Source organism: Lampetra fluviatilis, chromosome 46 (assembly GCF_964198595.1).
Source record: "Lampetra fluviatilis chromosome 46, kcLamFluv1.1, whole genome shotgun sequence".
Taxonomy (NCBI): Eukaryota; Metazoa; Chordata; class Hyperoartia; order Petromyzontiformes; family Petromyzontidae; genus Lampetra; species Lampetra fluviatilis.
The window spans coordinates 10,174,017-10,200,460 of NC_136320.1; the positions used below are offsets into that span (position 1 = coordinate 10,174,017).

Sequence of the window (26,444 nt, forward strand, 5' to 3'; positions counted from 1 at the left end):
CACGAGCAAGTGCGATTTAGGAGAGGCGTTTCTACCATCGATTGCATAATTTGAACACGATTCCGTAAAAAAAGTCCAATGAAGATCAATTACCATTATGACTACCCTGTGTAGACGACAGAGGCATTTGAAATCGATGCAGTCATCCGAGCAGCTATCATCATCATTAGTCATGATCAGTCCACAGCTGGATGAACGCCTTCCAACTGTAGCGGGGCGGTGACGTTGGTCTCGCGGTAGCGTTGCAGAGGTTTGTGGGTCTGCTCCGGCGGCCGTACTGATTAATACTGCGAGAGAGGTGGGGGGGGCATCAACCTGACTGATGCTACTCGCCGCCTGCTTCACGGCGGACGTTAAATATCCCGTGACATCTTTCTTTCTAAACGAGCAGGCCACTGTGTGTCGGGCGTAACGGGCCAGATTTTTTATTTAAAAAAACGTACATACAGATAAATTATCGCCTCCTACTGCGACAAATTGGTAGGACCAACGTGAAAAAGCCCTCCTGGGTAAACGAGCGTAGTGATCACGGAGTGTTTTCTTTATGCAAATCTGTTGCAATTGGTTTGTGGAAAAAAGAACGTGTTACGTGACGTCCCCCGCGTGTCCGCAAAATTGACGTAACCGCGGGCGTGCCGTAGAATGACGTCACTCGCCAACCGACGACGACGAGGTCGCAGGTAAACACTGGCGTGACCTCACCGGCCCCCGCCACCGCGTGGCTCGTGACGTCACCACGGGTGGGCGCGCATCACGTGGCCGGCGCGGGGGCGCGCGCGCGCGGGAGACGCAGAAGACGCAGAGAGAGGAAGCAGCGGTGAAGTCGCCAGCAGCAGTAGGACAGCGAGAGTACTACAGCAAGCAGCACTATAGCAAGCAGTACTACAGCAAGCAGTACTACAGCAAGCAGTACTACAGCAAGCAGTACTATAGCAGGCAGTACTACAGCGGGAGTACACAGCAAGCAGTACTACAGCAAGCAGTACTACAGCAGGCAGTACTACAGCAGGCAGTACTACAGCAGGCAGTACTACAGCGGGAGTACACAGCAAGCAGTACTATAGCAAGCAGTACTATAGCGAGAGCACACAGCAGCAGTACTACAGCAAGCAGTACTACAGCAAGCAGTACTACAGCAAGCAGTACTATAGCAAGCAGTACTACAGCAGCAGTACTACAGCAAGCAGTAGGACAGCGAGAGTACTACAGCAAGCAGTACTACAGCAAGCAGTACTATAGCAAGCAGTAGGACAGCGGGAGTACACAGCAGTGCGGTACAATAGCGGCAGTCCACAGGAGTGCAACAGTGGGTGTCGTACAGCAGCATAGACGTAGACGACTACGGCCGTGTACAGCAGCGCTGCTGCGGGTGAAGCAGACGCGGCAGCAGGAAGCGGGCGCGGGGAGATGGCCGAGCCGCCGCCGCCCACGCGCGGAGTCAACGACAGCGGCCTGCCCGAGGTGACTGCCGCTGCTGCCGCTGCTCGTGCGGTGCTCGTGGCGCACTCTGCGACATTCTCCACGAGCGCGGCGTGTTTGCTTCACCTGGACACGAGCGGCGCTTGCCGCCTGCGTGGTTGCGGCTCGGCGCTCACGCCGCCACTGCTTCGCGTGGACGCGTTCATGCACAGTTCATATACAATGTACACCGGAGGGGTTTCTCGGCCCATCACAGCCTCCCCGGGTCGATAGAATTAGTACCACTCTGTATGGAACTCAATAGTGGATGTCCGATATGGACTCGTCTCCGCCACAGGAATGTGGAATTCCCACATACACGTCACGCACTGACATACGCGCGACCATTGACCAGAACTTAACGCGTGAGTGGTGTTACAGGTGAATTGTGGAGTGCCACAGGTGAGTGATAAGTTTATACACAAGTCGGGATTGTTGCATGCGAGTGGGGAGTATTACATGTGACAGGGAGTACACACGAATCCTGGAAAGGCAACTTGTTTTTTCCGGCAACAACCCCCAGTTTAACAGGAGGCTTTCGCGACCAATATTATCCGTAATAGAGGGTTTTTTGGGTTAGTGAAAATAGAAATGCGTTGTTAAACCCGCCACCATCCGACACAGTTGGTTAGTGAAGTTTGTCACGTTAACAAAACGTGCCAATGAGTCACTACATTGGCACAGCCGCTATCGCCTGCTGAGGCTCCTAATTACCGTCGAAACGTCCTTCTAGAATTGTAAACGTTGTGGGGTTACTCTCCCAACATTGTAACAATAAATACATTCAAGTGTCGTTATTGTAGAACAACAAATATGAAAATACGTTTTGATTTAGAAACAATGACTTTACCGAAAACCCCAAGAGAATGAAGCCATGATTTGATGTGTCAGGCAGACCTCGCTTAGCGCTCAAGATGCGTTCCTGGAGAACTGAGGGCGAATCAAATTGGCGCTAAAAGGGGTCATTCTTTAATATATAAAAATCCAGAGCCTTGATGTCACGCTCACTCCGTAATGCTGTCATTAATAATCATGAGCGGTTGACGTCACCCCATATGGGGGGGGGGTGGGGGCGCCACCTCACCGATAACTTAACCCTCATTAAAAAGCCAGAACCCTCATGCCACGCGAACTCTGTAACCCTATTGGGACGCAGAAGGAAAAAGGGCGTCATGATGAACATGGGATATAACCTTACAAATGGCACACCAATGGATGCACAGAATATGATTTTACTGTCTGCTTTTCACTTGAATGTCAGATTTACTGCAATACACCCGTCCTTGGACGGGCTATAGGCTAGTTGTATATATGGGGATGCGTTCTTAACAGCATGATTTCTTTTGTATGGGCAATATATGAGGTGCTTCATTGTGGTATCAGTAATAGGACTGATAATACAGATGGTAAACATTTCACGAATAGAAAGAATACATTAAAATAACAGTGTTATCAACTGTAGTCACGAGTACATTCTACTGTGGTCCTACATGGCAGCGGTGGGAGACGAGGTTGGAGGGAGCACCCAATTGGGGTCACTCACAGAAGGGCTCCAGGACCTCCGTGTTCTTAGTGATGTACTCAGTATAAAGTTTTTTTGTGACGTTTCTTTTAGCTGGAGCATGGTACGCAATCCTGGTATCTCGTGAGTTCTCACCTGGCTCAACAAATCGATTTTTTAAATCAAATCGTGACCACAAAACATAATAATTGAATTGTGGTCGGTGGGGTTCTGACTGACTCAAGAGCGTACGTCGCTTTTTGAAACATTTTCTCCAGCATAAAGAGCGCAATAACGAATCGGCATTCTATGGGGTCGCGCTAAGCGAGGTCTGCCTATACTCACCAGGCCTAGTGAGACACATGGCCTTGTGACAGACAGCTCAAAATTTGGCCATTTTGATATTGCACATTTGATCTCAGTTGTGATATCCAGTGAGACTTAATACAAACAAGTGTTCTGAATCCGCCTTTACATATGTACGTGCTTGTGAAGGGTACCATTAGTTTCAAGGCATGTTAAGATTCCGGGGTAATCTTTATTCACAGAAGCCAACCATGTGATCCCAAATAATATTTTGCCCTCTATGTGGCCATGGGAAGTGGCAGACAAAACAGGATGCCCTAAAGTATAGCATCCTTCGAAATGTATCGCACAAAAGCCAATGAGTGTGCATCATTGCCCTCGGTGTTCACATTAATTTCAAAAGTTGAAGCAGAGGTGCATTTCAGGCATTCAACTCATGTTTGTTCCTGATCGTCTGCTATTGCCTCAATTCTTTGTTTCACAGTGTTATTGAACAGTGGTATAGATTTCAGTTGATTTGCCTATGCCTCCCCACACATTTTTACCATGTCAGTTGCAGCAATTAAAACAACTTTTCACAATTTGATGTGGCGTCTTAGCCTAAGTAATCCTGTAGCTCACCTCGAATGATACTTTTTGACCTTTGTCAGAAACAGTCCCATGTTAAAACGCACCTTCTAACACGACAGATCTTTTCTGTGTTGAACAAGCAACTTTGGCTCTCCTGCATATGCTCTGTGAACAGTGTCCAAGTGCTGTTTCCGTTTGTTTGGTTTTCTGCTCTTGCTCAACACCACAGTGAGACATAGGCATTTTGTCTCTTCTTCCTTCCAAAAAACGCTTATGAAGCCATACTCAAGAAATAAATCATCGTAATTGCAAACGCGTTTTTGTGAGTTACTTTTCACGTTCACTGAGTTAGTGGACTCAGAATTAGAGTGGACAGTTTAAAATATTCCATTGTGGAAGAATGAACACTCGTGAAGACTTTTCTCATTCAGATGGAGCAAACTGCAATTCCCACAATGCTAAAATATATCCACCAATCAGAAAACTTTACGAGCTGACTCAAATCAATATGCAGCTTTATGATTGGTGGAGATGTGTTGGGCTTACTCCCAACCGAAAACACAGTTTGAATGTTAGAAATGTCTGAGACGTCTCTCTATGCCTTCGTTTTGCTCTATATGACCAAAACATAGTCATATTTCGATATACGAAGTAGATATACGTTCCTGGAGCTTTGTATGTTTTGAAACTTCGTACATTGAATTACATGACAGTACGATGAGGATACGTTCCCAGCCCTCATAACTTACTATTCATATTGTAAACAAACGCAATTTATAGTGGAAATAATGTTTTATACTGTAGAGTATTAAAATGAAAAACTTACAAATTAAATAAACTGCAGAATCAACATTTTATTTAGTACTGTAGATCGATAAATGTATTATTTATACATTTCCATGTATTATCTTTATTTTTAGCTTCCTGTTTAAAATAATGGTAATAAATCCAAAGTTCATTATACTGAAACTGAATTTATCGAATATATGCATATTGAGGAATTACTGCATTTGTGGCCATGATATTCGTGGGATTTAACTGTTTCTCACAACCACATACTCTGGTGAAATTATCTTATTGGGGATCGCGATCCAAAGTTTTGTAACCGCTGCTTCAAGGCGTTCGAACATGACCCTTACACAGGTGAGTAGGAAGTGCTACAGGCGAGTGGGGAGTGTTACTGTGAAGGGGTAACTTTTAGGTGAGTGCTTCACTTAAGTGGGGAGTATTACAAGTGAGTGGGGAGTGTTGTAGATGAGGGGTGAGTGTTAAACATGAATGTGCGGTGTTATAGGCCCAAGAAGTTTGAACTTTGAAATATTTCCAAACATTTTTAAAGATGATTATTGAAAGCGTAATGCAGCAAATACATTATGCATGGTGGAAACTGCTTGAATTATTTAACATAGAGCCCAGCTTTCTTGCCTGCCGAGTGTATTTTATACACCAAAATTTTCCTCATTGCTCATGAAAACAGATAATGTGCAATAAACAGCCCTTTAACTTTATTGTGGTCACATTGGTAAAGCAGAACATGACACAACCCCCATAATCCTTCTGTCACTGTTCATTCGAGTTATAGATACGTTCCATTTTCACTCCATGCAAATAATTTGTAAAACTATATCTTGGCTGCCTTTCTCAGGACATGCTGTGGCCTCTGGTTGTCCCCACCTGCCTGTGTTGGTGCAGCACTGCCTCCGGCCTCATCTGCCCCGCAGAAAGCCACGGGGCAGATGCGGCGGTGTTCCGTGGTGCCAGGCCGCCTGCTCCGGCCTCGCTTAGATCCTCCCCAGCCGCTGTCGGCTTGCGCGTACATCTAGTGGTGCTTTGCGGCCTGGGGCTAGTGACCTCTTCCCCTTTGCCTGGCCTTCATGGCCTCAGGTTGCCTGTGCCTACCTGCCCCAGGGGGTATTTTGCTTTTTTAGTCCGCCTGCATTAGCCTCGTCTGGGCTCTGGGTTATTCTGTGCTCTACCCTGTGGATTTTTGTCGCACCTGTTGGCCTGCAACCACCACCGTTAGATAGCTTCTGTAGGTGGACTGCTGCTACCCCTGGCAGCATGCCACAATCTCCAGTTGCTAGGGCTCATCAACCATGCCCATTCATAATACAGATTTTTTGGGTTAGATCGCTTAAATATATAAATGTGTCGTTAAACCTACCACCACCCGACACAGCCAATTAGTAAGGGTTGTCACGTAAACAGAACGTGCCAATTCGTTACTAGTACAGCACACCGGTGTGTTCGAGAGCAAAGCCACAACGTTTAATATCTGAGTACAATGTTTTGCCAGTAATTACAACTAGCTTCATCGGGCGACAGCCAGATTTGTGGAAACATTATCCTGTTTCGTTCCTTAAATAGAGGGGTAGATGTGATGACACCACTTGTGAGCTCTTCTTGAGTGAAGTGGAGGTGCGAGTTGGTGTTTTGTGGCCTCAGGCTGCTGGTGCCGCCTCTGCTTGGGCTCCCATCGCTTTAGCTTGTTCATAATCAACGTTTTTGGGTTTAGATCGCGTTATTTATAAATGTGTCGTAACCCTCCACCACCCGACACGGCCAATCAGTAAAAAAGTGTCACGTTGACAAAAGACAAATAGTTCACTGCTTTAGCCCACCGGTGTGTTGAAGCGTGAAACCACAACATTTACAATTTGAGTACGACGTTTCGCTGGTAATTGCATCCAGCATCATCAGACAGTGCCTTCAAGCATTGCACAGATGAATTGGCAATAATGGTTAAGCATGTTGCTAATGCCTATTTTCTGTCCGGTCTTTTTCCAGTGTATGTATGTTGAACTTCTTTCGCACTGTATGTAGCCAACCGTGGTAATCGGAGGTGTGGGGGAAGGACAACAAACTAAACACAAAAAAATATTCTAAAGAAATTAGTTTTAATCTCGATTTAAAAGTGCATAGCTCCAGTAGCTTCCTAACACATTCCTGTGGAGGGAGCTGGTAGAAACGTTTGGTTGCTCGGTCAATGGCTAGGGTCAACAGCGACGTGGTGTATTCAGCAAATATGCCCGACTGTGAGGGCGTGCACAAGCCGGCGTGAAGGGTGGGGACCGAGTGGGGACCTAGGATGGTGGAGAGAAAAAAACAGCTGTTCCTCAAAAAAAAATACTACAATACCCATCGGGGGGTTGTTGAACAAGTTATCATACAATACTTACTCTACCTGGATGTGCATGTACCGCCTGAATAGAGTGCAATTCCGCCAGAAGGCGGTGGCGGAAGACGGGTATCGCGCGGATGTTTTTTTGGATGCACGACGGACAGACACAATAATCCCCTGTGGGCTGGTGGAACCAGGGTGTTCCAACCAGTATCAGAAGCAAGAGCATTCCAGATGGCTGCAGAAGCGCACTGGAAAGCACGCAATGCAGTGACAGTCTTCGTTTGATGGTTAGCTAAAAGCCGCTGCGAGGATGATTGGCGTTTGCGTGATGATTTCCGCTTGGCGATATCAGCAAAGTATTGTGGTTAATTTCTGACAAGCACTTCGTGTATAAATGTCACTTAAATCATGGCAAGTGACACCTCTGAGAGAAACCTACAAACTACTGTCTAATCACTAACATATCAACCATCTCCCAACGCCTGGAGAACCTTGCCCTTGTCAGAATCAATAATCACTTCACATCATCTGCCTACCACCCATCCTACTCGACCGAGACTTCATATGTAAAGATTATTGACGATATCCTAGTCTCTATTGACTCCGGTTCTATTGTTGCTCTAGTTGGCCTCAACATGTCTGTCACCTTTGACACTTTAAACCACAATAATTTGATTGAGTTTTACATTAGTGATATAGCTCTACTCTGGCTCACATCATACCTCTCTGACAGAAGGTCCTCCATTGTACGCCCCGCCTGCGTGGTTCTGTACGCCCGTGTACGCGCTCAACGAGTGTTTACACGGGCGTGTTTGCATCCGCTATGTACGGGGAAGTGCTTGCTGACAGCATGGAGCTTGGACAACGACACCTCGACTTGCTGCTCAGGGCAGCAGAGCCGCTGATTGGAGTCCACCCGAATCCGGGCCCCTTCATCAGCACCATCGGTGCAGCACGGGCTGATATAATAGGGCTACGACATGCACCATCTCTTCATCATCTGCACCTGGAACCCGCGCTTCTCTGAGGTCAACGTCGGAGACTGCATCGGCACCGTGGTTGCAGAGGTGGTAGGGGCCGCCGTTCACAGGTCGACCTCGAACCAGCCATCTCCTCTATTCCCTCGACGCCTCACCTGCATGGATCTTCACATCTACCTTCACACATCCGCCTTGGCCTACTCAACGCACGCTCCATCACCAATAAATCAGCCCTGATTCACGACACCATCTCGGACCACCACATCGACCTTTTGCTCATCACTGAGACCTGGTGCAGGCAAGACTCCCCGCCAGCCATCTCTCTGGAAGTTGCGCCCCCAGGATACAAGGTTTTTCATAAACCTCGCGCAACTAACCAGCGGGGGTGGTGGCTTAGCAGTCGTTTACAATGCTCACTTGAAAATTAAAGAGCTCTATCTACCAATGGATCCCGCCACCTTCGAGGTCCAGTCCGTATCCCTTACTACTAACGATTGCTTTTCAATCATTTCCATCTATCGCCCTCCAGATGGCAGCATCAACACCTTCTTAAATGAGCTTTCGGAATTCCTATATCCGATTCCTAACCCATCTCACAGGCTCGTGCTTACAGGTGACTTTAATTGCCCCGGCAATACCCCAGCCTCCATCGATAGTCACCATGAGTCAACTTTGGTCTGCCATAACCTAGTCATCACAAACTCAGGCCCCACCAGAGCTTCGTCAACAAACGTTGAGAGCATGCTCGACCTGGTTCTGGAACCTGACCAGTACCGACGCATCACTGCACTGGGAGTTTTCCAAACTGGTTACTCCGACCACCGCCTCATACTTTCTTCCCTCCAATTTCCCAAGCCAATCACCATCAAATTCACCCGCAACTTGCGTAATTTTAAGGGTATCGCATTTTCTGCTTTTCGTCACCTCCTTGCAAATTTGCTTTCAATGTTATCCCCATCATCGGATCCAACCGTCTGCGCTCTCCAACTAGAAGCTGACATGAGGGCGGCGCTGGACAAACTAGCTCCATTAAAATCACGAACCGCTAGGCAGTCTTCCCACGACACTCACTGGTTCTCAAGAGATGCCATCATTGCTAAGCGAACCAGGAGGCACCTTAAAGTATCGCATCCCGCAGTGGTCTACCTGCTGATCGACTTGCTTACAGAGTCGCCTGCAGGAAAACTAACAAACTTATCCTAGTCTCACGTTCCTCCTACATTGAGGAACGCATCAAAAAAGCAACCGGAAATCCGCGCATTCTATGGAAAACCCTCAAAGATCTTCTACATCCTGGTAGCACCATGGTCCTTCACCTTAGCGATCCCCTTGCCTCACTGAAACTTGCCACCTCTTTTAATACTTACTTCACCAACAAGCTAATCACCGTCGCAAACTCGTGCACATCTACCGACACATCGCACCATTGTACTCCGCTCATGGTACTTAAAATTGTAAGCACTAACCCAGACACTCTTCTAATTACGCAAAAGCTGGTGTCTACAAAATACGTTTTCTCTTTAATTGAATCACTTCATTTGAAGTCATCTCCACTCGACGTGCTCCCAGGTTCCTTGTTCAAGCAATGTGCTCCGGAACTTGCCATCATGATCAGGAACATCGCAAATGCCTCCTTCTCTTCGGGGTGTTTTTCTTCCAACCTCAAACCTGGCCTGGTTTCTCCCTTGTTAAAGAAACCAAGTCTAGATCCGGATGACCCATCTAGTTATCGTCCCATCACTAACCTCTCGAACCTCTTTAAACTCCTTGAACGACTAGCCCTCGCCCAGCTAAAACCACACATCACCTCCTCCGCAAACTACTGCTGCTTCCAGTCAGCTTACCTTCAAAACTATTCCACAGAAACAGCACTCACTAGAGTGCTCGATGACATTTTAACGATCATTGATTCCGGCTCAACTGTCGCACTTGTAAGTCTGGATATTTCGTCAGCCTTCGACACCATCAACCATTCGCTCCTTACTTCCCTCCTGAAATCCGACTTCGGTATATGCGGCTCAGCACTCAAGTGGATAGTTTCGTACCTTTCTGACCGGCAATCTTCAGTCAGGGTGGGCATGTCCACATCGCCTGAAACAACTGCATTATGCGGGGTTCCCCAGGGATCTGTTCTAGGTCCCCTGCTCTTCACAGCCTACACTTCCCCGAACGGCCGGCTCATTGCAAGCTTCGGTGTTAAGCATCACTCATACGCGGATGACACGATTCTATTCACCGCCATCGATTCTAGCAATGCATCTGGATTCGTGAGGCTCTCGGAATGTACCACCGCCGTGCAACAATGGTTCACTGCACACAACCTAGCCCTTAATCCGAAAAAGTCAGTGGCCATCATGTTAGGTACCAAGCAACGTCTCAATTCAGCAGCACTCCCCACACACATACACATTTTCGGTCACAGCATCAAGTTCACCGACCACTTCAGCTACCTCGGTGTCATCCTAGATTCAACTTTATCCTTCGACCGTCAAACCAACCATATCATCAGCTCATATAACTTTCACCTGAAGGCTCTTAGACACATACGTCCTCTCATCTCTACTGAAATTGCCAACACATTGGCATGTTGCATAGTTGGGTCTCGCCTTGACTATTGCAACTCCGTCCTAGTCCGGACCTCTGCTGGCAACCTTAAGAAACTTCAAAGACTACAAAATAACCTAGCACGCGTCGTCATTGCCCACACTCATCCCCGTCTCGACTCACTAGCTTGTCTCCGTGCTCTCAACTGGCTACCCATCGCCAGTAGGGTCACATACAAGACCGCCTGCCTCTGCCACAATGCCTTCATATCCGCCTGCCCGCCGTACCTTTCTTCATTATTGACAACTTGCAGCTCAGCACATGGCAGATGCCTGCGCAGCGCGACTCACGATCTCCTCTTGATACCAAGATCCAGGATGGTCATGTCTATGCACCGCTTTTCGGTGGCAGCCCCAACAGTCTGGAACGATATCCCTCTGCACATTCGCAGCATCACCTCAATCGCTTCCTTCAAGAGAGACTTAAAAACTCACCTATACAATCATGCTTTTGAGCGACTCTGAGCTTGGCTCCGCGCCTCTGAGTTGCGGCCACTACGTCTGCAAATTTGCGCGCGTTACAAATTGAACTATTATTATTATTAAACCTGGAAAGTCTTTAACCCCAATCAACATATGCACTGCAGGTGTCCCTCAGGGATCCGTACTGAGTCCTGTACGTTTTTCAATCTACATCTCCCCAATTGGTCACCTCATTGATAACACTATGTAACACAATTTTTGTTCCTGGGTAGTAAGTGTTATTTCGTAATTTCTTATGCCTAAAAAGTAGAGAAAATGACTTATTCCCCACAAACTTCGATTTTGTGACCAGGACAGTGATATTTTGAAATGTACCTATTTTCAATGAGAAAACGGGCAAAAGTCAGAAAACAACAACATATGAATCAAAATTGACATGTATTTATACTAAAGTAATAAAACAAATACTACAAAAGATTTAGAAGTGAGTCGTTTTTCCAGATTTTTACGATTATACTGTAAATCACCTTCACGAATCAGCCCCCAAATGTAGTCTCCCATCGTGTTCTCGTTATACTGTCCTTGGTAGCGGCGTTCAAAGTCCAGTATATGCTGGTGGAAGCGCTCGCCTTGCTCCTCCGAGTACGCTGCCATGTTCTTCTTGAATTTATCAAAATGAGCATCAAGCATATGGACTTTGAGGGACATCCTACAGCCCATTGTGCCGTAGTTCTTCACCAGAGTCTCAACCAGCTCCACATAGTTTTCGACCTTGTGATTGCCCAGGAAGCCACGAACCACTGTCATAAAGCTGTTCCATGCCACTTTCTCCTTACCGGTGAGCTTCTTGGAATTCATTGCACTCCAGGATCTTCTTTATCTGTGGTCAGACGAAGACACCAGCTTTGACCTTTGCCTCAGCTTAGGGAAGCAGTCTTGAAGGTACTTGAAGGCTGCTGACTCCTTATCTACAGCTCTGACAAATTGTTTCATAAGGCCCAATTTGATGTGCAGTGGTGGCATCAGCAACTTCCGGGGGTCCACCAGTGGCTACTACTTGACGTTGTTCCTCCCCACAGAGAACTCGGTCCACTGTGGCCAGTCCCGCCTGTGGTAGTGCGCCTTGGTGTCCCTGCTGTCCCAAAGGCAAAGATAGCAGGGAAACTTGGTAAAACCGCCTTGGAGACCCATCAGGAATGCTACCATTTTGAAGTCTCCGATGACCTCCCAGCCATACTCATCATACTTCAAGGCGTCCAGCAAGGTCTTGATGCCGTTGTAATCCTCTATGAGGCGCACTGAGTGAGCTAGGGGAAGAGACGGGTACTTGTTACCATTATAGAGCAGCACGGCTTTGAGCCTCCAGGATGAGCTGTCAATGAAGAGGCGCCACTCATTCTGGTTACAATGTGACTGGTCACATTTTGGCAGAAGCAGAGCCCATCTTGATGGGTGAAGAAGCTGCAAAAAGGTTGGTGATGCTTGTTCTGATCTGCGACTTGCACACTTTCATCCAACAAGTTCCACTGCTTGAGCCTAGACGTCAAAAGCTTGAGGTCTTTTTGGTTGGGGTAGTATGGGTTTCTCTCCTCAGCTCCACCTTTGAAATTGTCATCTGGATCTACAACGTCTTCCTCGCTCTCTGACTTACTGATCTCTTCTAAAGACGGCTGCTCTCTCTCCGGAGGAGTGGGTACGGGGAGCTCATGGCAGTATGGCACCGGGGGCGATGGATGAAGGAAGGTCCGGATACGTGATAGCAGGTGCATTCTTGCCGGTCCGACGTTTGGAAGGGTCCACCATGCAGAAGTAGCAGTTGCTTGAGTGGTCAATGGGTTCCCGCCAAATTCTTGGAATAGCGAACTTCATGGCTCTCTTTTCCCCTCTGTACCATCCTACAAAATATATTTATTTCACCCATGACTAATGTGTAAGAGATTCTCGCAACATTTTTCATATGATATATTTTTTTCAATAACATTGAAAATTGTAAAACATTTTAAAATTTAAAACTTTTACAATTTTAAAAATGTTAACAAATTTTATAACATAAAATTCCGAGCAACAATTGTACATCTTACCTTCCAGAGTTTTTTCGCATTGCTCGCAGGTGAAATCAAGTGCCCAGGGTTTGTCTTGATCCCCGACAGGCAGGCCGAAATGTGCCTTGTAGGCCTCACACATCTTAGCAGATGCTTCCTTAGAGTACTTTTTCTCTCTTGTCTTGATAAATTGGCTGCAGAAATATCAAAATGCATCTGCCGGATGCTTTACAGCCTCTTGATGCCATCTCAGAAAAATGCAGATATGTATCCACTTAGGCAGTTTGAATGAAACTGAACTGGTGGGCTTAAGGCCCCTGTATTTATACTACTATTTATATTACTGGAAAGTTCTAGAATGTTATAGAAGTTACTCCAAGTGTACTCAGCACTAAATCTATCTGGAATGTTCTTGAAAATAGGTAAATTTCTAAATATTTATGTTCTGGTCATAAAAGCAAAGTTTGTGGGGAATAATAGGCATTTTCTGTACTTTCGAGGCATAAGCAATTAGGAAATAACACTTACTACCCAGGAACAAAACATTGTTTTGCTACACAGTGTAATCACAGTATTAACTATCACACCTATGCTGATAACACTCAATTATACTCCGCTCTAACCTGCGATGAACAATCTCGCAAATTGTAACTCAGCGTTATAAGCACTGGTTTTAGTCAAATCACATATTAAACCCCGAAAAATCCATAGCCCTTAGGAATTATCGTATCTTTCCCACACATCCGATTAGCACTTTTGGCTATGAATGGTGGCGAAGAAGTTCAACAGACCATACATAGGCACGAGGCAATGGCTCACTGCAGTGTTGCTTCAAAATGTAATCGATGGGTCCACCATGAGCCTCTCAAATAATTTTTAAACCATCGGTATTAATTTGGACACTACATTATTTATTTCTCGTCAGCCATGTCCTCAATGTAATAAACACAATCACTATCTCAGAGTCTTGTGGCACATCCGCCCAATGTCGAATGTAACCACAGTAAACAGTCTGGCTTGTAGGAGTGTCAGCATTCACCTTGATTGTTGCAACTGCATCCTTACTAGGACATAAAAATACCTCAGTAAACTGCAGTGTCATTTAAAAATCTATCATTAGGCATGTCCATATTAGGCACATCCATATAATATTCATGGATTCGCTAACAACTTTACACGGGCTCCCTATCAAATAAAGAATATGGTACACAACCGGTGTTCTGTGCCACCATGCTCTCTTTCAACGTCCCCTGCCATACCTCTCCCCCCTTCTCACTTCACTGACCACAGCAAACCTCCACGTCCTATGTCTAACAATTTGCTTATTGTACCCAGAACAAAGACTGTCTTGCCTGTGCAGCATTTCTCCATGGCTACACCAGCCATCTAGAACTCTACCACTGCACATTCGCAGCGTACACCATCCACCTTCAAGTGACAGCTCAAGGCTCACCTATTAGGGCTCTCACCTGTGCAAGCTGGCTTACAGGAGACTTTGAGCTTTGCTTTGCCTCTCAGGTTCTTGATCTAACATTGTGGCCTTTTTGTGAAAAATGCCCGCTATAAAATTGTGTTCATTATTTTTTACTAGCAGGAAGTACCCGGCTTTAACTGGGGGGAAATATATGTTTAAAAACTTGTCTTTAAAAAAACATAACATATAAATACACAAATACTTAGCTATTATGAAAGCTCGGCGTTCCGTTTGTCCAATTTTCCGTCAACAAAATTATAAGCACCTTTCAGAAGTCCTTAATCAAAAAGTCCCAGAAAGTTGGGGGAAAAAGTTAATCTAAAAGGTTTCCAAATCTTGTCGACACCCCCCAATTTTCTTTTTACTCTCCCCACACCACCCATTTTTCTTTTATTTTGTAGGCATATATACCTACACACCCTACATACAATAGAATAAGTAGTATCCAGTGACTTTACACTGGTATTTAGTGGCTCTACAGTAGTATCTAATGACTCTACAGTTGTATCTACTGACTCTATAGTGGTATCTACTGACTATAGTAGTAACTACTGACTCTTAGTTGTATCTACTAACTATAGTAGCATCTACTGACTATAGTAGTGTAGTGTGGGCTTTACGAGAGTGGAGACGGACGGTTAGAGGCAACACGTTTATTAACAACTAGGTTGTTGGGGGGCGCCTATGGCACTCCCGCACAACCACAGCCTGCAGCATCCCCGAACAACCACAGCCTGCGGCACCCCCCAACAACCACAGCGTGCGGCGGCCCCCAACAGACTGGTCAAGTAAATACTCTTAGTTTTTTCGGTAAAGTCACGTAGGTAAAAAAATGAAATTCAAATTAATAAAAATAAAATAATAAAAATCACGACGTTTCGGAGGCAACACAAGTCTCCGTCACCAGGTGGGACCGTCACAGCCAGATTTGCTGTATCAAGTGAGGCAGGGATTCCAAGATGCAAGTTCTTAAATACAAGTTAAGGGGGAGGAGAGGGGGGGGAGCTTATCAGAATGTGGTAGCCAATGAATGGAACGTATTGGGAGGGGGGGGGCGGTGCTAAAAGAGAGCACGAGGTGTAAGTAGACGTAGACGTGGACGTGTTTGTGCGCAAGCCCCTGTTGGTGCACATGATAACGTATTGGAAGGGGGGGGCTAAAAGAGAGGATGAGGTGTACGTGTACGTGGACCTGTTTGTGCACAAGCACCTGTTGGTGCACATGATAGAAGAGAACGGAAATGCCCATGTTGTTTTTACCAGTGTTGGCTGACAATCAAATACGAAAAAGGAGAGTACTGTTAAACGATAGGGATGTTAACACTAGGTAAAGTAAAATAGTGCCTGGCAGATAAGATGGTCCAAAAATGTGTAGTTAAATCTTTTTTGCATGGTTAATAAAATCTTTCCAATGATTACTAAGTTTGTACCCATCATCACGGTTGAAATTATGTCTGTGTTTGTATATCTGAATGGCTTCGTGTACAAACCTTTGATGGTAGCCAGATGGTTTGCAGAGCACCTTGGTCTCGGAAAAAACAATATCATGAGAGCCCACCGCGTTGTAGCAATGATCGGCAACGGCGGAAGACTCAATTTTGCCGTGTTTCAAATCTGACTTGTGCTCGCGGACACGATCAGAGACATGACGTTTCGTTTCCTCAATGTAACAATCACCACAGCTGCAACACAGTTTATAGACTCCAGGGTATTGCAAGTCAGAGATGACGTCCTTCACAGATGGAATTAGATCACGGATTTTATGTACTGTACTGAATCGGACTTGGATCTTATGTTTGTTTAGAATTTTGGAGATCTTTTTGGTCACGCCAGCTATGTATGGCAACGTGATAGTTTTGATCGGAGTTTCAAGTGGCTGTTTCTGTATGGTGGGAGAAACAGCTTGGCGGATGGTGCGGTCAGAGTATCTGTTCATCCTGAGGGCCCGATGTACATGTCTTAATTCACTGGCCAGGTGGTGTTGGTCAGAAATGCCATGAGCTCTGTGGTATAGCGTTTTGATGAGAGAATTCTTTTGAGATGGGTGGTGGTGGGGAATCAGGTTTCAAGTAGGAATCTGTGTGGGTGGCTTTCCTGTAGACAGACTGTCCCAAGGATCCGTCAGGTCTCCTCTCAAACAGAATATCTAAGAATGGTAGTTTGCCATCTTTCTCCACTTCCATGGTGAATCTGATGGATGGGTGTCTGGAATTGATGTGGTCCAAGAAGTGGTTCAATGCTGGGAGGCCATGTGGCCAAATGACAAAAGTATCATCCACATACCTCTTCCACAGGGAAGGATGTAGGGTGGATGTCTGGATGGCGTCTGATTCAAACTTTTCCATGAACATGTTGGCTATCACTGGTGACAAGGGGGAGCCCATAGGGGTACCCTCATTCTGTTTGTAGAAGGTGCCATTCCAGGTAAAATAAGTGTTGGTGAGGCAATGCCTAACCAGCGCAGGTACATGCGAATTCAATCCATGTTGGACCAAGTCCTCAATTATTGTTAGGGTGTCAGGCACTGGGACTTTGGTAAACAGAGATACTACATCAAAACTGACGAGGATATCATCAGGAGATAGTACCATGTCCTTGACCATAGAGACTAATTGGGTTGAGTTGAGTACTGCCGAAGAGGTCTTGCCTGTGAAGGTGTAACGGGTTCTGGAGACACTTGTAGAGGTAACTTCTTTATTACAATCCAACACTCCAACACTCCAACAGTCCTGATACTCTGTTACAGCCTAGGTACACAGCCTAGGTACACAGCCTAGATACACTACTCTGGCTACGCTCTGGAACTCGCCTCACAAGGACATAGAGCCGGGAGTTCCAGAGTCCCACCACTGGCCCTCACATCGTCCCAGGGTCCTGAGATGGCTGGTCTTGGGTCTTGGGTCTTGAGCTACAACTGGCCCCGATCGTCCAGGGAGCTGCCCTTTTATGCCTCGTCCCCAACGAGGGGTGGGGTTGTGTGCGCCCCCAGATATCCCACAGAGCACACACAGCCCCCCCCGTTGGTGGCGCCAAGGGGCTTAAGCGTCTGGGTTGCCTGGGAACCTAGCGCCTGGCGCCAAGGGGCTTAAGCGTCTGGCCTAGGGTCCCAGAGCCCCCAGCAGCCCCTCCCCACTTATGTCACTACATTACCCTCCTCTATGTAGCCTCCAGCCGTCCCGGCTGTCAATAATTAGAAAGTTTAAATTAGCGAAAGGGAGAGAAGAAAAAAAATATGCGAGCCTCAACAGGAAAAGAAAAGAAAACAAGAAAGCAACCATAAATACCCTAACCAACCTGTACAACTTTACACTATATACACGCGTCAATCAACAAAAAGGTGAAGCAATGACACGTGAACAAACGACCCGCGGCACACCTAGCCCTCCTCGGGATCCACATAGAAAACGGGGAATTAAAAACAACAAATATACAGATTCCGACGCGTTGGATGCACAACCAACACCGGTAATCGAACCGAAATCACACAACCACCGCATGGATAGCAGGGATCCACACCACCCTGCCACCCTCCCATCCGTCAGGTGGTGAGAAGGCGAAGACCAACATGTCTAGCACCCCTCTACACACACTTATCCGGACGTCTGTCTACGTCCCGGGTCGAGAAGTCGTACTTCAGGGCCGACCCATGTACTGGGCAAAGAAGTCGCACTTCAGGGCTGCTCCAGTATCTACATTTTAAAATATATATATAAAATTGACATGACACAAACAAAATAAATCTGCCCGCTCCTGCCCAGAAATGGCGGACGCACGCGCGAACCGCATCTCCAAGGCATCCCATGCTTGCGTCCCAGCTGCCCTCACTGAGGACCACCACCGACATTACATGTCACCCCCTAGCACCCCCCGCCTTTCCGACGTGGCGTCTCCATCCTAAAACCGCGCACGTCGGCCATATTGGGGGGACTTCAACCCAGTCTCTCTCCAAGACTCACGTCGCAGCATATAGCTGTACCGACCGAGCTGAGACGACCCATCGTTCACTCACTGCACAACATGCACCCTAACAACTGAGGGATACAGTCCCAACGTAACGGGACAACTACACCTGAACACTACGAATCTCCAGCCCACTGTTTCAACGCGCCTCGGAGTGTTTCAATCTCCGGGCCGTCAGGGCGAGCCTACAGCTCCAGACACACCACGGAGGGTCTCAACCTCCGGGCCGTCAGGTCAAGCCGTCAGCCATTTCATGACGGGACCACACTCTCCGAGCCATGTGAGCACACAGCCCACTAGGCTAGACATGCCACGGAGTGTCTCTATCTCCGGGCTGTCAGGTCAAGCCGTCAGCCCTAGCATGACGGGACCACACTCTCCGAGCCATGTGAGCGCACAGCCCACTAGGCTAGACATGCCACGGAGTGTCTCTATCTCCGGGCTGTCAGGTCAAGCCATCAGCCATAGCATGACGGGACCACACTCTCCGAGCCATGTGAGCGCACAGCCCACTAGACTAGACATGCCACGGAGTGTCTCTATCTCCGGGCTGTCAGGTCAAGCCATCAGCCATAGCATGACGGGACCACACTCTCCGAGCCATGTGAGTGCACAGCCCACTAGACTAGAAATGCCACGGAGTGTCTCTATCTCCGGGCTGTCAGGTCAAGCCGTCAGCGATAGCATGACGGGACCATAACTCTCGTGTTAGACACGCAACACCCACTGGGCCATCCTGGTCAGGATCTGCACCCCAAGATATTTGAGAGCCAGCACGACAATTCCAAATCCTTGGCAGCATGTCACCATCTCAAGATAAATGCCCCATACAGTCGTTACCAATGACAGCACAAGCTATACATTAACAATCACGAACAAAGCTCCATACAAACCATACATTGTTAACAATCACAAGCAAGGTTTCACACACACATTGACAACACCCACGAGCGAAGCTCCAAACAGTTTACCCAACAACAATCACGACTCCCCGACGACAACGAAGAAAATGTCAACAAAAATCATTAACCCGGAGAGTGTAAATGGACGAAGTGTCAGGGGCCTGGTCTCCCGACCTCCAACCTTTGGCCAGAGCAGAGGCGACGACCAGCGTGTCGATCGATGTGCCGGCCCCGGCGCCGGTTACAGTAAGAATGGCGCCCTCACTGTCCGGTCGCAGCGCTAATGACGCGGTATGCTAGGTTGAAGCCAGCTGTTGTCCGGCGGTGAAGGTCGCAGCTCTGATGATGCGGCGTTGTTTGGTTGGACCACGCTGGGCCCGGAAGTGACGTTGCTCCCAGGGGTCATTGCTCCCCCGGCGGCAGTGACGACACACCCGGAAGTATTCCCCACATTTGTGGCGGGAATGCCGGTGGCGGGAACGGCGGTGGCGGGCTCGGGCGAGCGCTGCGCCTCTTCTCTCCCTCCCGCCATCGCATGTGAGCGCCGCATCTTGCCCAGGAGGGAGGCGGTGGCGCCGAGCAGCTCTGCGAGGCGAAGCAGCGCCTCCTCCATCCCTGCTCCCGACGCTGGAGAGGGGACGGTCGGCGGAGCAGACAGCTGCTCAGCCGGCGGTGCGGCGTCGCTGTCGGCCGGCGGTGCGGCTCCCATCGCTGCTTGCTTCTCGACATCGCCGTCAGGACTGAAGGTACGTGGCTTACTTCTTGTCTCCATGGCCACTTCTGACTCCAAATGTAATGGGTTCCGGAGACACTTGTAGAGGTAACTTTTTTATTACAATCCAACACTCCAACACTCCAACAGTCCTGATACTCTGTTACAGCCTAGGTACACAGCCTAGGTACACAGCCTAGATACACTACTCTGGCTATGCTCTGGAACTCGCCTCACAAGGACATAGAGCCGGGAGTTCCAGAGTCCCACCACTGGCCCTCACATCGTCCCAGGGTCCTGACATGGCTGGTCTTGGGTTTGGATCTTGAGCTACAACTGGCCCCGATCGTCCAGGGAGCTGCCCTTTTATGCCTCGTCCCCAACGAGGGGTGGGGTTGTGTGCGCCCCCAGATATCCCACAGAGCACACAAAGCCCCCCCCCCCGTTGGTGGCGCCAAGGGGCTTAAACGTCTGGGTTGCCTGGGAACCTAGCGCCTGGCGCCAAGGGGCTTAAGCGTCTGGCCTAGGGTCCCAGAGCCCCCAGCAGCCCCTCCCTCTTATGTCACTACAAAGGGAAGCAGAGTATCTGATAGAAAACGGGCTAGTTTGTAGGTTGGGGAGTTGATCGTCGACACGATGGGTCGTAGCGGGGTGCCTTCTTTATGGATCTTGGGAAGACCATAGAATCTGGGAGGTCTAGCCGCCGAGGGTTTTAGAGAGGGACGTTTGGTTGGTTCGATTAGGGAAGTCGAACTTGTGATGATCTTGTTGGTTTTTGTCGTTAGGCTGTTAGTAGGATCGCTTTTAATTTTGGAGTAACTCCCATCATTAAGTAGGTCCAGGATTTTGTTGTTGTATGATTATTTATCCATGATGACCCTGGCATTGCCCTTGTCTGCCGAGAGGATGACTATATCATCTCTCTTTTTTAGGTTTGCGAGTTCAGGGCGTTCGTTTTTTGCTAATGTTACTAGTGGGTTTCTTAGCATTCTTAAGAATAATGGCTATTTCAGCTCTTGCTACATCCGCATGGATGTGTCCTATGCCTCTGAGGGCAACATCAACCTGAGAAATGACATCCTCTACTGGTATATATTTAGGGGTGACAGCGAAATTTAGTCCTTTGGCCAGTACCGTTTTCAGATTGTCAGAAATTGGGATGTTACTCTGATTAATAACGGTCTTGTTGACATCCAGCTTTGTGATTTGTGGCTCTGATTTCTTCTGAGATAGGAGGTTGAATTTAGAAATCAGGTTGGCTTTGCATTTGGCTGGCAGTGAGTCAGCAGAGGCAGAAGTCATGTTGTCAACGTGGTTCCAATCAGAAGGGGACATTTTTTTGTGTTAACATTAAATGTGTTTGTAAGAGAGTCTTGTCTAAATTATCTTGTTCAACTCAGAGTAACCTTATTCTCTCCGAGATTAGTGATAGGCTAGCTTCAAATAAAATCTGTTTAGAGTTCGGTGAGGACACAGCAGCAGATGTGAGTGTGAAAGCGATGGGTATTACCTTGTTATCGCGACATCTCTTGAGGAAGGCCAGCGTCTCGAGAAGCTGAAGTATGGTCAAGTAAATCCTTACAATCCACTCGCACAGCGTGCGGTGGGCCTTCATCCAGCAGTGGATTTAAGCACCAAAAAACCTCCAGTACGAATGTAATGGACAGAGCACGGATCTCCCTCAGGGCAGCAGTGGACAGAGCACGGCTCTCCCTCAGGGCAGCAGTGGAGAGAGCATGGCTCTCCCTCAGGGCAGCAGTGGAAAGAGCACGGCTCTCCCTCAGCAGTAGTGGATGGAGCACGGCTCTGCTTCAGGGCAGCAGTGGAGAGAGCGCGGCTCTCCCTCAGGGCAGTACTGGAGAGAACGCGGCTCTCCCACAGGGCAGCAGTGAACGGAGCACGTCTCTGCCTCAGGGCAGCAGTGGAGAGGGCGCAGCTCTCCCTCAAGCCAGCAGTGGAGAGCACGGGGGTCCCTCAGGGCAGCCGTGGACAGAGAACGGCTCTCCCTCAGGGCAGCAGTGGAGAAAGCACGGCTCTCCCTCAGGGCAGCAGCGGAAAGAGCGCGGCTCTCCCTCAGCAGCAGTGGACGGAGCACGGCTCTGCTTCAGGGCAGCAGTGGAGAGAGCGCGGCTCTCCCTCAGCCAGCAGTGGAGAGCACGGGGGTCCCTCAGGGCAGCAGTGGACGGAGCACGGCTCTCTCTCGGGGCAGCAGTGGAGAGAGCACGGCTCTCCCTCAGGGCAGTACTGGAGAGAGCGCGGCTCTCCCACAGGGCAGCAGTGAACGGAGCATGGCTCTGCCTCAGGGCAGCAGTGGAGAGTTCAAAGTTCAAAGTTCATTTATTAGGTATAGCCCTGTGAGCCATTCGGCTCTTGAAACGGGTGCAACCGCAACAAACAAAAAAACATGAACAAGAAAACATCTTAAAGTGACTATGTGCAAACAGAAAATCCAAGAAAAGACAGCAAAATATTGCAGAAAAATTACCGTACACCCACCCTGTGCAAATATCCCAGTGGGATGCAAGTCAAACAACAACAACAACCACAAGACAACTTAGATTAAGGCCATCAGTCTAACTCTGTACTACAACAAACAAACATGGCCAAACCAAAAAACTTTTCGAAAATCACCAAAATAAAGCCATAAAAGCAATGAAACAGTGGTCATAGGAACTGTGACCGAATTTTCACAATAAACGACATAAACAACATGTACTACCAAACTCTGCAGCCATAGCTGGCTGCATGAGTCACTCCACAACAGTAGGAGCATCAGTCGGAGTATCAACATTTTTCAATGCACCTTTAAGATCAGCACACTAAATCAAAACACAGATCATACTTTGCATACTTTGCAGCGATCATCCGGAGCGAAACATTGTATTTTAGGCCAATAAATTGCAGTGGCAGCTAGGGGTGTACAACTCCTCTAGAGCAGTTTTGAGTGAAGATTTCATAGGTAGTGATTCAAGTTGCAGTTTATTGGCAATAGCATTCTAGACCCTGGGGGCATCAATAGCAAAGTCCCTTCCTCCAGTATTTGTACGGGAATAGGGAATGTGAAGCTGGTAAATGAGCGAAGACCTTAGGTCAAATTTGTTCTTTGAAACAGAGAGGAGATCCAGTAGGTAATCTGCGGATTTTTTTGTAAGTACATCATGAATAAATAAGATCTGATGCACAAGCCATCGAACATTGAGAGATGTTAAGTTTGACCCAATGTAGAGATCACAGTGGTGAGTCCTATATGGGCAGTTCAATGCAAATCTTAAGGCTGAGTGATACATTGAGTCAAGCTTCTTCAGCACAGTACTTGGGGCTGATTTATACACGATGTCACAGTAATCAAATAGAGGCATTATGGTAGCTTTTATCAATTCCAAACGGAACATAGGGGGGAAGCAGTGCTTGTGTCGATACAGAAAAACAATTTTTCTTTTTTTCTTTTTACCATTATAATCAATGTGATCTTCAAATTTCAGTTTTGAATCAAGAATGACCCCAAGATACTTATAGATCTTGATTTGCTCTATTTGATAATTATTTAAGTAATGTAATTGGGGGAAAATAACTTCCCGCTTTAGTCCTGGTGAGAAGCATAGCACCTTGGTTTTGGAGGTATTCAGGACTAGTTTAAGAGCAACTAGCTGATGTTGTAGTTTGTTTAAATCACCCTGGAGCTTAGCAATCACGTCATCCGGAGAGCGGCCAGCAGTAATCAATATCGTGTCATCTGCAAAAAGATTTACCCTGGAATGATCCAGGTCAGTGCCCAATTCATTGACATTAAGAGAGAACAAGAGGGGGCCGAGGATTGAACCCTGTCGAACCCCTTTTGTTATCTTAATACTGAGAGAGCGCAGCTCTCGCTCAAGCCAGCAGTGGAGAGCACGGGGGTCCCTCAGGGCAGCAGTGGACGGAGCATAGCTCTGCCTCATTCTGACTCACCCGTCTCCTCTGACGTGCATGCGATTGTGTGTGAGTGAGTGTGAGTGAGCTGTGTGTATGAGTGAGCCGCGTGTGAGTGGATCGACCGTCAGATTTCCGTGGCTGCGTCTCTGGCGCTGTGGCCGTGATGTTGCTGCTTCTCGGGCCTCCGAGGTGCGGGGCGCACCACAACAGAAAGTGGCCAGCTCGCGGTCACGTGACCCACATCAACCAATCTGGGGGCGTTAATCACAGTCACAGAACGACAGAGCTGGGCTATTATATATGTGTATGGCTACAATACAGCACGTAGCGAACCCTAACACTTGAAGGGGTAACGGCCCCTTCACCCGCTGCCTAAGGAGGTACCGTCTCCAAACTGACGTGCCCTACTACTGGGGCTACAGTCTCTGGGTCATCCGGCTAACGGTGACCTAGGAGAGGCTATTCTGACCTGACCCAGCCAAGGTAAAGGTCCCGACCACTGGGCCGCTCGGTCCCGGCCCTTACAAGGACGTCGGGCCCTGAGGGTTCCAGGGTCGCACCACTGGCCCACTCAGACCCGGCCCTTACAAGGACGGCGGGTCAGAATAAAGGTCAGGGTCCTGGCTAGCGGGTCTTCAGTCTTCAACTGGCTCCTCGAGCCGTCAAGAGGTTCGACTTTTATACAGCTCCGGAGGCGTGCCCGCCCTCGGCCACGCCTCCCTTCCAGAGTTCCAAGGGGGGTCCCGGGGGATCCCAGCACACCCCGCAGCCCCCCCCCCCCTTGCCTCGGAGCTGGGGAATCTAGCGGCCCCTATCCCGGTCCGAGGTATTGCCCCTGGTGGATCCCGTCTGCATCTGCAGGTAAGTAGCGCGACCCATTAAGTATATATATAGCCCTATTTACACCGCTACAGTAGTATCTACTGACTATATTATCAACTTCTGACTCTATCGTAGTAATCTGACTGTCGTAGTATTTACTGACTCTACAGTAGTAACTGCACACATGGGGGGGGGGGGGGAGAAGAGGACATCACGATGTTCAGGATTTTCCTCAGCCTGTGCATCTACTGTAGTAATTGTGCAGTCTCTGGCTTGTCTTGACGCAGGCTGCTCTGTAGTTTTCTTAGCCGTGCTGCTGAGGTGCCTTAGTTGTTTATTTGTTGTTGAAACAGCCTCTGCACCTCCACTGTTTGTTTTGTGCGCCACAGCGCCACTACTCTTTGTGTTTGTTTTTTTTGTCTTGGAGGGACTTGGTTTTATTGTGACATTTTTTTCTTGTAAACAAAATGACCACCAAATCTTTAATGCGAGAGAACCTCTCTCCCGTCGCGTTTACGCACATGCGCAGATGCGTGCTCTCAAAGTTATCATTACAATCAGCGTACATTATTACAAAGTGTGATTTTCTTAGTTTACTTTGGACCAAGGGCGAAAATAAATAGTGAGTTTTTGTCCGGGGGCTTAGTTTGTTGTATCTGTGTACTTTGTTAAAACGTAAACCCAACAGTTTGTCAGTTAAAGCATTACAAGGATTGGCATCCCCACACACACACACAGAGAGACATAAAATTACTTTACTCGGTAAGACTTATAAATGCACAATATACTTAAAAAAGAAGCCTAAGGATCAGATGGATTGGGAAACATGATCTGAAGCAGTTGCTCCTAATATTTCTGGACATGCGGAGCACTGCCAATCATCAACACATCTTAGTGGACCACCATACAGTACAATACCGGGTGTGTTGTGTGGAATATATTATAACATCACATCTGAGCCTTTTCAATTGGGATTTAGGGCCATTCACAGCACCGAGACCACTCTAATGGGAGTGACCAACGCTGTATTTCTGTTAGTGGATAAGGGGCAAGGCCAGTGCCCCTCGTCCTGCTTGATCTCAGTGCCGCGTTTGACCCCATTGACCACAGGGCCATCGAGCGATTCCAACTCTGAGGATTTTTGGTGCTACTCTTGCAGTGGTTTTGCTATTATTTAGAGAAACGCATGCACTACAGCACACTGGATACCTTTAAATATCCAATCAGACCAGTTCAATTCGGTGTTCCACAGGGATCTGTACTTGGTCCCTCAATGATCAATGCCTACATGGCACCTTTGTGTACTTTGATACTCAATTTGGGCTTCTCTTATCACTGTTATGCAGATAACACCCAAATGTATGTCTGGTTAGGCTCTGGCTCTGATGACAGTTTCTGCACAGTTTTGAGTCATTAAAATTAGTCTTGGTTGCAGCAAAATCTTCCGACTAGCACACAGTTAACGCATAGCCTGGCTGATTACGTTCTTCCAAAGATTGCTAAATTAGAAGTTAAGTCTAGATTTGAAGCTTTCGTGACTGCAAGGATTCATACTCTTTGGTTTTTTCGGTAAAGTCACGTAGGTAAAAAATAAAATAAATGAAAACAACTAAATTAAATCACGACGTTTTGGGCGCAACACAAGCGTCTGCATCA

General features: G+C 47.7%; 1 protein-coding gene across 1 annotated transcript in view; it reads left to right on the forward strand.

The window, feature by feature from the left end:
- The first annotated feature begins 794 nt into the window (after nucleotides 1-794).
- Nucleotides 795-26,444, forward strand: part of LOC144947767 (tetratricopeptide repeat protein 39B-like) — a 112,607-nt gene continuing 86,957 nt past the window's right edge. Inside the window, exon 1 of the mRNA XM_078877128.1 lies at nucleotides 795-1,461. Coding sequence (XP_078733254.1) covers nucleotides 1,408-1,461 — 54 coding nt within the window. The 5' untranslated portion in view covers nucleotides 795-1,407. The remainder of the gene's footprint in view (nucleotides 1,462-26,444) is intronic.